The 11265-nt window shown below is 48.3% G+C and overlaps 1 protein-coding gene across 1 annotated transcript; it reads left to right on the top strand.

Moving 5' to 3' along the window:
* Nucleotides 1-8747: 8747 nt before the first annotated feature.
* On the top strand, nt 8748-10791 carry N7446_005040 (transcriptional regulator family TF; the record flags this gene model as incomplete). Its single annotated transcript, XM_058513788.1, has 3 exons — nt 8748-8807; nt 8861-10495; nt 10549-10791. 3 exons carry the CDS (start codon nt 8748-8750, stop codon nt 10789-10791), a joined length of 1938 nt encoding a protein of 645 aa, XP_058375117.1.
* Between the last annotated feature and the right edge of the window lie 474 nt (nt 10792-11265).

Raw genomic sequence — 11265 nt, 5'->3', positions numbered from 1 at the left:
AGTATGGTGAACCACTTTCATCAACTGTTGAAAGAAAGCAACGCTGCAAAAATGCGATTCCTACATATTGTTGAGCTTGCAATTAAATCGCTCAACGGGGTGGCACTCTACATCTGCCTGTTTTAGCCACGGTCACCTTCTCTTTCATGAGGGTTGAAGTGCTTCAACAGATGCCAAAATAATAGGTTGGAACTTTTCTGGCTGACAGAAACGCTGGACTGTGCCTGCGGTTGGCTGGAGGATCCTTTGGTCTCGCTCGAATCAGTCCTGTTCATCCTTGGCCCCGCGCCGCTGAATGTTGTTTCTTCCTTGTCTACTCGCAGCCAGCTAATGTTGCTTTTACTAGAATCTCTACTCCCTTACCGCACAGATATTGACATACTCTCAAGCTCAGGATGAGGATTGTCCTTCTTTGGAGGGCATAAACAAAGTCCAGAGCTTATTGGAAAGTTTCCATAGGAAACCGAGTCTAGGACAACCATGTGAAATGTGCAACCAGGCCCACGAGCTAGGTTCGCGTGATCGCCACCCCCTCGCAAGATTGCAACGCTACTATCACATTGATGAGACTCTGGATACAAATAGCGCCCGACGGACCAATCAAACAGAATGCGCGAATTTAGACAGACGCAGGTACGGAACTGCGATGCAGATCCCAGCGACGACCCACGGGACACTAGTTCAAGGAGGTTCTATTTATGGCTCGGAGAAGAAGTGAAGAATTTGCAAAGGTCCAGACCGATCCACAAGTCCAAACTTGACGGCCGTCAGTGTCCGATGGAAAAGGACTCTGTTGCTTAGGACGTACGGCCGAGGTACGGTCCAGGCAGGTGAGGTATTTGGAATATCACGCGGAATTCTGGCAACAGAATGGTAGGCTAAATCCCGATCCGTGGTTATGCTTTCCTGGTTCCTGTCACAGGAGAATAATTCTCCTGTCAAATGGCAAGTTGCTCCTTGTCTATCAGGTCTGTCGAACGTTCTAGAAGCTATGTTTTCTGTCCTGCATAAAGCTTCGCGTAAGAGAATACTCTCGTTGAATCCGACACAACCCCATCATCGGCCCAGTTCAATCGTCAGTCCCATATCCCTAGCGGATAGCTTGTAGAAACTATGCCAATCATGGACAGATCTCATGAGCTTATGTAAAAATATCTCCGGTTTTTGCACTAAAACCGAGGAACCATTGGCTGCCGAAAATGGATTGAGGTTGTGGGCCGGCCCTCCTGCGGCCCCTAAACTTTATCTCAATCACCCTCCGCATCTTGATTACGACTGTAGCGAGAGAGATCTTTCTAGTACACTGCTGGTCTGTTCCAATTCCCTGTACATGAGCAGATCAAGACTGTCGTGAATCTGCCCCAATTCTCTGGACTTCTCTTTTGGGCTGTAGGGCTTAATCACGAGCAACCGAGAACGCAAGTGGGGCAGAAGCCCGGGCCTGAATCCTTCATGACGACCGCATTCTCTCACCGAGCAGGCGATTCCATGGGTCGTCCAAACTAAGCAGTCGAATGATTTGCGGTTCCGCTAATGATCGTCAGCTGCCCTCGTGATTCCACGGTCTCTGTCAAACTAATTTCCTCCTGACTTAGGTGTAGGTCAAAACAAATCGTACGCTTCACCCCAAGATTACCCTGCTTTCGACCATCAATCCAATCAAGTCCAAGCAGACGTATTACCTTGAGCCGACAAGAATGCCGTATTTCCATTTTCCCAGAGCCCCCTTGCTACCATGTCCTGTCTCCCTACGGGAAGACTCATAGTATCGTGAATCCTTATACGCTGTCCGCAGTACTTCCCGGGCCACATAACACTCCGATGAAATCCTTCTGGTTCTGCATGACAAGGATGAAAATGTGTAGGCGGGCCTGTTCCAAGGGCACCACAATCGTGCTCGAGTCCTTTGACTTTGGGACATCCTCTATATTGTTGTCATTCCTAAGAAGGGCGATTGCTACTTCCTCTACGGAATACATGGAATGATATACAACTACGCTTATATTCCTCATGCTGACGCTTCATTGCTGATCACCGCCTTTGCTGTAGGGACATGCACTAGGACTTGTTTATCAAGATAGTTGGCCACTGTTCCTTGGACATCGCAATGTGGCGATCCAGCCTAAGAATGCTGCTAAAGTGCACGCTCTGTTCGCCGGTATCTCGGCTTCCTGGCGGCACAGACACGATGCACATAGTCCCACCTCCAGGATGACGATCGTGTTCTTTTAGGCCGGCACGGAAGCGGTGCTGGCGTTAAGCGGTCTTTGACAAAGGGTCAGTATGTAATATGAGACGATTAAGTGTTTCGTACCTGAAATTGGGTTCGTTTGAGTTGGCCTTTTGCTGTCATCGGGCTGGTTAGGGTCGGCCGCTAGAATTGTTTGGAACCATTTGTCGATGTTCCTTTGGGCAGGGGTCTTGGCTGAAAGACTCGACTGTGAAGCGCTATCGACCACGGAGCGTCGTACGGCAACGGCTCGCTTTGGTTTGCCTGGATTTTGGGAAGCTTTGGCGCCAGTGCGACTCTGCTTCCGCAGAATATGGTACTTTTTCCCTCGTAAAGATTCAACGCTTCGATGCACCTGATAGTCTTCATAATATGCGTCGGAAATGGCTTTCCACGACAGCTCTGGATGGGCATCCAACCATGGGAGAAGATTTTTCTCTTCCCATTCTGGCCAGCCATGTGCGCTACGTTGGGACATGGTGATGCTCGGGCAAGTTGCGAAAGTAGCCGAAAACGGGTGAACAAAACAGCAGAAAGTGAGTGATTTGGAAGGTGTAAGGTTGTTGAGTTTAAAAGGTTATAGTGTGTTATGAGCTTTGGCCTAGCCTAGAGAGCCCGTATCAGACTCTCACTACTCGTACCAGTTCAAAGTTCTGAAGGCCAAAAAGCCCTCACTTTGTGATGCGCTACGTTCGTTGAGAATCAACAACGCCTCAACTTTCGATGCACTCTGCTTCGTTGATAACCAACAACGTTGAACGCGGCCACAAGAGCCCGTTCTTGTTGACAATTCCCCATTGTTTCAACCAATTGTTGAATTCTATTCTCTGATCCGCCTCTTAGTGAGTCATTATTAAAAAATGTGCAGATACAGAAATAGATATCTACAGGTAGAAAGTAGGAATGAAAAATGCGTGCACTTGCGATCCCCCTCAATTGCGAGCAAGCAAACAGTCAATCCTGATCCCGCGATACAACATGCTATAAGACCCGAGCGCCTCCTCCTATCACAGAAAACCATAACTAGGACGACTCCTCACCCCAGCGTAACTCAGACCCAAGTATGGGCGGAATTCCGAAAGTCTCGCACACTCCTCGACGACAGAACTTTCGAAGCCGATTGCAACGTGCATTGTCCTTGTCATCTGAGTCTGAGGATACTGGTAGTCCATCCGGATCAGCTACAGGCGATACCACAGAGGACGATTCATCCTTTCAGGAGGAACACGACTCTGGCAACCAGGACAATAGCACCTCGACTGATGAGAGTGAGCAAGAAGCTGTGCGACAGCGGAAGAGTGTGTTTGGACACCAAACGGACTTGGAACCAGGCAAGCAGACAGGGCAGACTAAGCTTTCTGGCGATAGCAATTCGGTTGCTCTGGAATGCCTGACAGAGTAAGTACCATCCCGTCAAGGTCATAACTTACGATTGGCCTGCTAACAACATTCAGACTAGATAAACGAATGAGGTCAGTTGTTGTCCATCCCGAGTGAGAATTTAAAGCGCTAACTGTCTCAGCAGGTGTATTGAGGGCTCGTCGCATGACCAGGCCACCTGGAATGAAACCATTCGCAACGATCTGGCGAACATTTTTGGTCGATTGGCAATCGTCGAAAGTGAGATCCAGAAGGGGACCAGGCAGGGTTCAAACCAAGCTACAGAGGGCCAGAAAATCGGCCGGCCCCTGCGTCGGCAGCAGTGATGCGTCTGGAGGTTTACTTGGATGCCGAACCATATATATCAGACCAAGATCAGTCTGTATTGGTCTTGAGGTATGATCACCAGATCAACCAACAGAATATGAACACGCTCATCATCGATGCTGGATAGGACGGTCACTGGATAAGCCTCGATTGACTCAGTGCCAAGCTAATGCCATGGCGAGCGACATATCATTTGTTGTTGCATTGGGGTCTTCGTGTTTTATCTATGCTTCCCTTAGCTGTGCAGACGGAAACTATGACTGGTATATGAATTGTGCCGAGATGGCTCTCCTGAACCGACGGGCTATAGTCGCGAGCGACTACATGTTGCCGAGTAGATTACATACTTGATTAGTTCCATCACTGCAGATGATTTGTATTGCCTGGCCCACTATGCTTGTACTTGGTCTGTATAAGTGACGAAATTCCCAAGAAGGCTAATCCTACAGTAGTGCTCTAGAATCATACGCCATGTAGCAAGGTGCGATCCTTAGCAGTTGATACTCGCACAGTAGTGCCACATCTATCGACTTGCGATATCCCACTCAACGAGCAATTGCTATTTGTGATTGGGCTGGACCAGGATACTACGGCAAGCTTTGGCTAATAACTATAATGCGCAAGAGAAGCGTCGGCTTCTCTACGAAACCCATAGCTCGGATATTAGCGATATTCCGATCGGACCATTAATAATACGTTTCCTTTACGGCATGGGAGACCGCGTGAGAAACAAATCCACAGGCCAACTTGGCAAGGTATTCTTTCTCACCTAAAGCGTATCTGAGAGTCTCGGCCTTGATAGGTCTGATGCTGAATACCGTATCGAGGTGCTTGCGCGTGCTCAAGTTACGAAAGAGCGTAGCCCTGACCTTTACGACAATTGATAGAATTTACAATACACACGATTTGGCACAGGATATATATAATCAGAACGTAGCAAAATGCTTCTTCAAGAACTATCTGCGCGTCGGATACAGCGAAAACCTTCTTCTGCAGGAAAGTGAGGACCTTTTCAGAACAACGCACCCTAATCGTCAGACAAAGGGGTCGTCTCAGTTGGTTGTGCTTAATTCAGGTTGAATACCTGGGACATGGTTATTGTTCGATTCGGAGATGCTGGGGGGCATATCCTGGCCAAGCGTAACCGCGCCGCCCTGATCGGGCCATTCCGCCTGGATCATTCCGGAGCCTGGCAAATAGGATGCAAGTCGTCTGTTCTGGAGGGCGTCGATTGCGCGCCAGAATCGAGTGGTCGCGGAAACCAGCTCCGCGTGTGCCTGATCCAACACTAGCTGTATATCATTCCACGGGACCTGATCTTGCAGCGCGGTGTTTGTGGATTCCAGCTGCTGCTGCAATTGGCAAATCTCCCGCTGAAGCTTCTGCTGCTCGGCTAATGCAGTATCCCTTGCCGTAACTGCGATTTGCATTTCCGAACTCTTTTGCGCTTTGTCGGCTTCGAGCTGGTCTAGCAACTGAGAAAGATCGTGGTTCTCTCCATCTCTCTCCTCAAGCACCTCTTGAAACTCCTCCTCAATATTGCTCATCACCCGGAGACACTTTCTATGCGTCGCTTTGTCGTTTTTCCTTTTCGGCTTCTTCGTAATGGAGGATTTCTAGCATAGTCAGTAAAGAGTACATTGAATAAAAGGGATGCAACCGGGGCTGTTCTGGCCATAGAGTAGTACGATCAAACAGGTGAGCATTGGCGTACCGAATCTCTGTGTGATTTCGTCTCTGGTTTGCGTGACTTTCGTCTATCCTTGGTCTCAGAACCAGTAGAACAAACGGAATAGAATGACGGTGCGGCACGCCGTCGTACGCCGTCAGACCTGAGGTCTGCGTCATCCTGAGGAGGCTTGGGATTCTTTGCCATGTTCGAACTTTTATTACCCTCAATAAACAGTGAATCAACGAGGCGCAGAAGATATGAGAAAAGTATGAGCAGTGACCTGCCGAGAATCTGGCATTATGTAGGAATAGGGAGAGGCCTAAGCGTAAGATCTGAAACAGAGCAGGGCTCCTACCAAGCAAGTGCGTCGGGACGAGAATCACGAACTCAATAGATTGAGGACTACTCCATATGCCAGACTCCGTGGAGCGTTATCGCGAACGCACTAAACATCTGCCCTTCGATTGTAATGTCGGGGATGCGATCAATTAGCCCGCACAAAGATGCATGTGGACGCACACTACCTTTTCACAGCATGAACAGGCCAGCCTCATATTATTACCAGTAATATCTCACATGAATTACGTTGCACTTTACTGAATAAATTCAGTTCAAGCAACAGGCTCAGCAGGAACCAAGAGTACAACGGAGCCCCGACAACGACTAAGCGATGTGTCGTACATGTTTGGTGATCACTAGACCACTTTCCATGGTGTCATGAGGGATCGTACGTGTGCCTGAAGTCTGTTTGATAGGCCTGGAGGATTTACTACCATTGATACATCTAAAGTCAGTGAATCTTTGGACGAAATAGAAGTTTTCAACCGGTATACAGTAGCTGAGCTGTGAAATGGGAGTTCGTAAAGTCCAAAGGCTGGTCAAAGGCAGGAAGCAAAAGCAACATTTATATATATGCATTGATTTCAATGACTTTCTAGTGCAAGTATAGTGAAGACACATCACATCATCAACCCACGATATTTTTAGCTGAGTTTTTACTTCTCTGCTTTTTTACAGTACTAAGAGTAATTGAGTCCGAGCCCCGTATTCATTCTCCAGTCTGAAACGGAAATTCGCCTTACGGTGAATATGACAACGGCAAACAGACTTCCACAAGAGCAAGAACCGCAATTGGGATGTCGATGGAGCTATTGAACACTGTTCTATACATTTAATACATACCAGACCCAACGCGCCTCAAAGTGTGTTTCAGGTCATCCTCAGAGGTAACAGCGGTGGGATGCCAAAGAATCAACTTTCAACTCAAAAACCCACGCAAGGCTTGGCAATGCCCGCTCGTCTTTATCACACTGGGCTATACTAGAAGCTGAGGGCAATCTCATTACCCGAAGAATGGTTTCGACACCGAAATTGAGTTCCAAAATTTGAAATTGAGCTCCAAAGAGTGTTTCGGGCGGGCGCTTTCGGATACGCACATGACAACACCTCCAGGTGTCAGTATCCTGACTGCAATGCCAGCTACAGGCGCAAAGAGAATCTGACCCGCCATGAATTATCAAAGCACGCTCAGCAGCAGGAGTTTGTATATTCCACTTATAATCGCGAATTTTGAAGGTATCCACGCATTCGTACTCATCTCCGAACAACCCTAACTCTAACCCCCAAATCTTGAACTTACTGATACACTTCGACGCCATGTTTTAAAGCAGCACAAAATAGCAGATCCTCTCAACCGCGCACGACGAGCTTGCGCGAGTTGCTATGCAGGCAAGTCTCGATGCGAAGGAGGCGTGCCCTGTGAGGAGTGTGCCCGTCGCAAGATTCAATGTTCTTTTCAAAACCATACTAGTGCTTGGAAAAAGCTACATCACAGCTCATTGGGCTCACCATCCTCATCTCCAAAATCTCCAAACCTTGAACAGTCAAGGTCAAATCATTGTGATAAGAAGAGGGAATGTATTGATCGCTATTTCGAGGTGTTTCACCCAAGTTGACCTTGTATCCATAAAGGGTCTTCCAATGTACGCCGGGAAACACCATTACTTCTACAAGCAATGGTGATGATAGGCATGTGGGTATCGAGATATTCGTATAGGAACTGTCTAATGCTTCGCGACACCGTGAATGGATTCATGGCCCTTTTTGAATACCTTGTAAAGATGGTCAGTTTTTCAGACGATCAACATTGAGCGAGATCAGATATCATCTTACAGAGGCTCCTATGAACACTTGATAAGAAGAGGATGGCCCGGGCATGAGTTTAGCAGCTGTATGATGTCGAAAAACAAGTAGATACAGGTTCCATGACGGGCAAACTTAAGAGAAAATCAGCAAATTTTGTGCGCAGCCAGGAAGAGAAGAACTCGCCTTCGGTAATAGTGACGAAGTCCATGGTTGATGATGAAGGGTATATTTCCCGACTATGTCGAACGTGTACGTCAAGGGGGTGTAGACTGAGCTCTAGGTCATTTTCGCCAGGGGTGGTATGCCTGGTGGGATGTGTTGACAAAGGGGTTTGAAGAGAGTTGTCGGGGATAGGTCGGATTGAACAGGCATTCGTAAAGTGGCCAATCTTTTGGACCTGCACTCAGGACAGCACAATATGCCAGGCCAGCAGGAACGAAGTTCCACAGTTTTGGCGAAAGCAATAAGAAGCATGCCTGATTTTCCATTCATTTACCTGGTCATAGTAGGTCCAATTGAGTCACCACCAGCAAATTTACGTACGAGCAGAGTGCCGGTGGGATAGCGATGGGAGACCGGTGGGAACCAGATCGCTGGTTTGTAATCTCCCTTTGGAATAAATTACTAAGGCAAAGCACGAGTACTTATAAATCCACAAAGAGTATTCTTTTCCCCCGATACCTAAAAGCAGGGGCAAAATCACTCCTGACTTTGTGAACACCCAATCATACGGTGCGGCGGCTTATTTCAACTTCGTAATTACATCGTATACAATGACCCCTGCGTCAGTGGACTGCAACTTCCCTCTGGGCTTTCAGACTTGAATTGTTACTAGGATCAGGGCGCTCGTTCCTCGGCCGTGTAGGTCAGTTAAGGGTCCCCATTCTTTGGATGCATTAGACCACTGCGCCGAAGCAACCTATCTGTGTTTTTGCGCCAATATTAATTGATAGTTGTGGGCTGGGCCATTTTAACTGTCCCAAATACTCACAAATGCATACCAAAACGCGATTGCGCAAGGCATGTGATGCGTGTAGTATTCGAAAAGTGAAGGTTAGTCTCACGATTGCCAAAGCCTCCGGTAGAAATGTTAACCACAAGGAAAGTGCGATATCAGTGGGCCACCATGTCGATCATGCGTCTTGGTGGGCATCCAGTGTACTTCTATGAGGCCAAGCAGGAGAAGAGGACCTTCAAATCGTCATGCTGAAAGTTTGAAGAAGCAAAAGCTTCAAGCCCAGTCGGATAAGTCACCGCTTAGCCTATCTGCACATCCATTGCCAAGCACTCCTCAATCGTGTGCAGCGTTTACTCATTTGCCAACGACAACTATTCCCGCTTCTGCGGAAGCCATATGTTCATTGCATACGGTACAGCTGCTTCTTGACGATTTCTTCTTTTACATTCATCCCTTGGTTCCTGTTCCCCATGAACCTACTTTCCGCGCTGCCTTTGAACGCCGCGACGATACCACTAGCGGCACTTTCTTAGCCCTCTTGGCTTCCATGATAGGATTTCTAGTGGCTTCCTTTCCCCGACGGCCCAAACTACGGCTCAACACTAAGACTGAACGTTCTGCATTCCCGAACTCTATAGCATTGGTAAAGCATTGCCATAATGTTGCCATCCAAGCTCGAGGCATTGGGTACCTTGAACGCAATGTGACAGTCTACGATGCGGCCACCAGTTATTTTTTAGGGGCATGCTCCGGCTACGTTCAAAATTTACACCGATGCCATGTTTATTTGGCGGAATGTCTCGCGATGATTCAGGTATATGACCTCTGTCATTCTCCTACAGCTCTGCCTTCTACGCCCGGAAGAAACGCCACGACTTCAATATCCTTGAAATCAGGAATAAAGTTTGATTGGCCGGCCCGGAATATCACAGACAACAGTGAGATCGATCTTATAACGCAGGAGTTGGGCCGTCGGCTGTTCTATGTCACCTTGGTTGAATATCAACATCTGCATCAAATGGGCTCTTCCACTACCAAGGTTCATATACCTACGGAAATTGACCGGTATCCACCGCTCCCACTAGAGATTGACGACGAGTTCCTCTTCTCCACCAATGTCGGCGCTCAGCCTGCAGAGCGGGTATCACGACTTGTCGCTTTCAACGCAAATGTCCGCGTGTACGGCTCGAACAATGCCTTGTTGGCTTGGGAGGTTGCATTTGGCAGTGGCCAAACCTTTGACTGGGAGCATCAGCGCCTCGGCCTATGGGAATGTCTACAAAAGGCGAAGTCTGCACTTTCAAATGTTCCTGCCGAATTGTCTCTCTTCCACCCGAAGGGAAACTCCGCGGCTGAGTTTTCCGGATTGAACGAGGATGGCTCGATATTCGACTACCCCAACGAACATAGCCATCAGGAACGGCGCGCAATCCAGTATCAGATCCAAAAAGCCAACATCTATGTCAGCCAACTCTGCACAAGGTCCTACCTTGTTGAAAAATACTGGGATCTCTTTGATACATTCACTAGATATGGGAAATTGGCAAAAACATCCACCCCGGCACTTGCCACGTCGCACATGAATGCCGGGCCCTCATCAGAGGCGCCTGTAGAGCCCTCCTCATTAGCGAGCCCGATTATCTCCTCTCAGGCTCTAACACACGTGCACACAGACGCCATTGGCCACGCGATGGCTGAGGAGCGCAAACTGGTCATCAGGGAGTTGTACATCCTCCTGCGAACCGTCAAACAGGAGAACATGGAGCCCAACGGTGGCAGCATCGTAAGTCTTTTTCTACAACCCTTCTTCAAAATGACAGACTAATACCAAACTAGACAACCAAAATCCGCCAAGTAGCATCCACCCTCCTCAACCAATCAACAACCTCCATCCCAACCGAACACCCATTTGCCATTCCCAGAGCGGGATTTTTTGATCCAGGTCCAAACACCTCAAAACTCCTAGTCCTCACGGCCGATGAAGCGAGATTCTATCTCCACAGCTTCATCGATACCCTGATCCGCCTTGACGGCCACGCTTCCGCAGCCACAGATCCGGGCAGTGGAAACGAGGCGTGAGCTCGCGCGCAAATTGGCGCGTAATTAATGACCTGAGCGCTATGAGTGTGACTAGGAAGCGTTGAAGCAGTTGGCAAGCTCAAAGAACTATTAGGAAGGTTTGGATTAGAAGTAGCGTGTACACGACAGGAATAGCCATTCTCTAGTAAGGCTCTGTCAAAGCTGGCCACACGGGTGCGAATATGCCGCAGGTGGACTGGTATAGAAGGCGCGGCCTTCTTTCAAAATGGGAGGAAGAGCATCTTTAGCCTCCGCCGTGTCAGCGGGTTTGTCGTGGTCATCCGTTGAGTGTATCTAGATCGCGGAATAACTGCTTTGTGGAAGAATTGGCTGCTCATTTTCACGCAAAAATCCTTCCATCTATAGTGTGCCCAACTACGAGAGACTGGGGTGAAAGCCTGGTATCCTACAACGTTGGCTCTGTTGATGGAAATTATGGTTTCTCGATCGTCTATAAGTCTTCATGCATGGGGA

Source organism: Penicillium canescens (genome assembly GCF_028828765.1).
Source record: "Penicillium canescens strain IBT 15451 chromosome Unknown utg000003l_segment0_segment0, whole genome shotgun sequence".
Taxonomy (NCBI): domain Eukaryota; kingdom Fungi; phylum Ascomycota; class Eurotiomycetes; order Eurotiales; family Aspergillaceae; genus Penicillium; species Penicillium canescens.
This window is presented reverse-complemented; position numbering and strand designations above follow the sequence as displayed.